At 72.7% G+C, this 3,219-nt stretch overlaps 1 protein-coding gene across 1 annotated transcript; it reads left to right on the top strand.

Annotated features, from left to right (window-relative positions):
• Positions 1 to 152: 152 nt before the first annotated feature.
• Positions 153 to 3,147, top strand: MNEG_15535 (hypothetical protein; the record flags this gene model as incomplete). The annotated part of the gene is made up of 7 exons (XM_014035994.1): positions 153 to 551; positions 681 to 782; positions 1,103 to 1,212; positions 1,611 to 1,675; positions 1,926 to 2,110; positions 2,367 to 2,586; positions 2,858 to 3,147. Coding segments are annotated over 7 exons (1,371 nt in total), but the record flags the coding sequence as incomplete, so codon positions are not given.
• Between the last annotated feature and the right edge of the window lie 72 nt (positions 3,148 to 3,219).

A 3,219-nucleotide genomic window follows, 5' to 3' on the forward strand; every position in this document is an offset into this window, starting at 1 on the left:
GGCCACGGGGCCGCAGGTGTCCTCGTGGCGGACACGAGCAAGCGGTGGAAGGGGGCAGGAATGCAGGCACCTCGCCCGGCGGTCCGCCCAATGTGCTGAGCAGTAACATCTGCTTGACGACTGTTTGGGCTCGCAGTAGAGGCCCAAACCCCATGCCTCGCACCACACCCCCCGGCCCCAATCTCGGCCCCACCAAACCCCGGCCGCCAACCCAGATCACCGACAGCAGCGAGGCGCTCCTCAGCGGCCGCAAGCCGCCGCTGCGCCTCCTCGTACGCGCCAAGCACCGCGACGGCCGCGCGCTGGCGGTCCGCCCCGCGGTCAGCGAGGGCTTCGTCGTGACCACGCGGCGCACGCGCAACGACGTGAAGGCGGACATTCCCAGCGTCGACGACCCGATCAGCAAGATCAAGCACATGGGGAAGGAAACTGTCAAGAAGCTGCAGGACCTGCGGAACGCGGCGACGCAGGCGCGCGTCCGGCGGCGCAGCCGCGGCGCGCGGCGGGGCCGGGGCCGCGGCGGCGGCGGCGGCGGCGCCTGCTCGCCCACAGTTGCCGCGGCGCGTCGCCCGCGTGCGCAAAAAGCGGTGCCGCGAGGCGCCCTCCGCGCGCCCTCAGGGCTGCCTCGGACCGACTGACCGGAGTTCTGCCACTTCCTCGCCCCCGCACGCCTCCCCCAGGCCGGCACCGAGATCGTTATCCCTGAAAACTGCGTGAACAAGGTGCGGGAGTTCCAGGCGCTGGCGCGGCGCGCTGAGCAGGACGGGCACCTGCGGCAGAAGGTGAGGAGGCACGCGGCATGCGCCATGCGCCATGCGCCATGCGGCACGCGCCACGCGCCATGCGGCATACGGCATGCGGCACGCGGCATGCGGCGGCACGCGCCCGGGCTCGGCCACGCGCCCGCGACGCGCACCCGGGGCGGCGGCGCGGGCGGCGCGCCTGGCGGAATGCGCGGGCTTGGAGCCGCGCCTGGGCGTACGGCGCGCAGCGCGCGGCGGGGCGCCCCGCTCTGTGGGGGCGGGCGCCGCTCATCCGACGCGCTTCGCCCGCTCGCCCCTGCCCTGCGCCCGGCCGCCGCCGTGTCGTCCGCCCCCCGCAGCTGCAGCACGTGCTGAAGCTGTCTCGTGAGAAGTGGGAGGAGGCGAGAGACCACGCGCTGGGGGCGGTGGTGCCCGATAACGCCATGAGGGCGTGGTATGCTGACCGGAGGTGAGGGCCGGGTGGAGTGGGGGCGTGGGGGTGAGGTGGAGCAGATGCCTGGCTGGGGGGGATCATGGGGGCGTGGGGCTGCAGCGGCAACACTAGCAGGCGGCGACGACCCACAGCGCGGCGCGTAGATGCGGCAGCCGGCTCCGCGGGAGTGGGGTTCACTGGGGGAGGGGGTCCTTCATGATCTCTGGCAGCGCTCGCCCCTCGCGCGCCCTGCGGGCCGCGCTCGAAGTGTGGGGCCGCGGTGGATGGCGGTGCGAGCTAGCGCCCGCGCACAACCGGCCAACGCTCACCCTCCTCCTCTCCCCTCCTCCCCCTCCACACACACACACACACACACACACACACACACACACACACGCGCGCGCACACACACACACACACACACACATTCACAGGACGATGGCCCTTGGGCTGCTGTTCTCCTCCCGCCTGGCGAAGGTCGAGCTTGAGCGCCCTGTGGGTGAGCAGCCACGCGGAAGCTGGGAGGCAGCTGCGGCCCCCGTCCCGCCGGGCCGGCCGTCGTGGGGCAGGGGCAGCCCCGGCCCACGCCACCTCCGGCTGGGAGCCTTGATCGGCCGCCTGTCCGCCTCCCGCTCGACACTGCATCGAGGCATCCCATTCGGCAGCGGTCCCCGGCCGCAGCCGACCGTCGCGCCTGGCCCCACGTTGCCGCCACCGCCCCGCCGCCGCTCTCTCGGTGCCCCACGCAGCGCTCCTGGTGCGCCGCGTGTCGGAAGGCGGGGAGCCGCTCGTCGACGTCGTCCCCTCCGCGCAGCTCACGCCCGAGCAGCGGGAAGCTGTGCGGCAGCTGCAGCCGCAGGCAGTCGCGGGCTGGTGGAGCAGCGGGCACACGGGCTGGACCATTTTCCCGATCGACTCGGACCGATTCGCGGCGGTGAGCGCGCAAGCGCGCCGTCATGTAGCTGCTGGCGATGCCACTGCGCGCCCCCTGCGCCCCCTGCGAAACCCCAAAAGCCGCGCCACACGCAAACACGCCAGCGGTTCCATGGTAGCGGGCGGCTGGCCGGCGCGCGCGCTGGCTGTGGCTGCAGCGTGGCCCGACCTGCGCACGCCTTGCACCGCGGGGCTGACGCGGATGCTGATGCCGACCCGCCGCCCTCCGCCGGCTGCTTTTTATTCACTCCCCAAAGGTCGGCGGCGTGCTGCCCCCCATATCCCCCGCGGCGCTGGTCGGCGCCCACAACTCGGCGGCGGCGGCGGCAGCCGCCGCCGCGGCGGCTGCGCCGCAGCCGGGGTATGGCGAGGATGACGGCGGCGTCGCAGCAGCGGCCGGCACGAGCGCGGGCGCGGGCGCGGGCGCGGGCGCAGCTGGGCTGCCGTCGGCTCAGGAATTGATGGCCATGATGAATGGTGGGTGGGGGGACGGGTCGATCTCCGGCGTCGCACGTTTGAAGCTGCGGTGGCAGGGGGAATGTGGACAGGAGGAGGGACGCCGTATGAGCAGTCGGCGGAGCCTAAGGTTCACGGGGGCCACGGCGCGGCAGGTTGCGGCGCCCGCAGCAGCACCCTGTTCCCCCCCCCTCACCCGGTGCACTCAACCCCTTTCACCTCGCGTGTATCCGTTTGCCTTGTGCGCCCACCCTTGAATGCTTTTCCACTTCCACTTGCCCATGGGCCGCAGCTGGCGCGCTGACTCAGGCGGTGGTGGACCGGGTTGCGGCTGCAGTGCAGGCGGAGACGTGCCCGCCCGACGTCATGCAGCTGCTGCAGCAGATGATGATGACTACGCAGCAACAGCAGCAGCAACAGCAGCAGCAACAGCAGCAGCAACAGCAGCAGCAACAACAGCAGCAGCTACACTTGCAGCACCAGCAGCAGCAGCAGCAGCAGCAGCAGCAGCAGCAACAGCAGCAGCAGCAGATGGCGTCAGCCGCCGCGGCGGCGGCTGCCGCGATGCCCCCGCCGTCGCGCGTGCTCATGGGGCCGCCGCAGCCGCAGCTGCAGCCACAGGCAGGGCAGGAGCAGGCGCAGGCGGCGCGCGCC

This window comes from Monoraphidium neglectum, assembly GCF_000611645.1.
Source record: "Monoraphidium neglectum strain SAG 48.87 unplaced genomic scaffold scaffold05413, whole genome shotgun sequence".
Lineage (NCBI taxonomy): Eukaryota > Viridiplantae > Chlorophyta > Chlorophyceae > Sphaeropleales > Selenastraceae > Monoraphidium > Monoraphidium neglectum.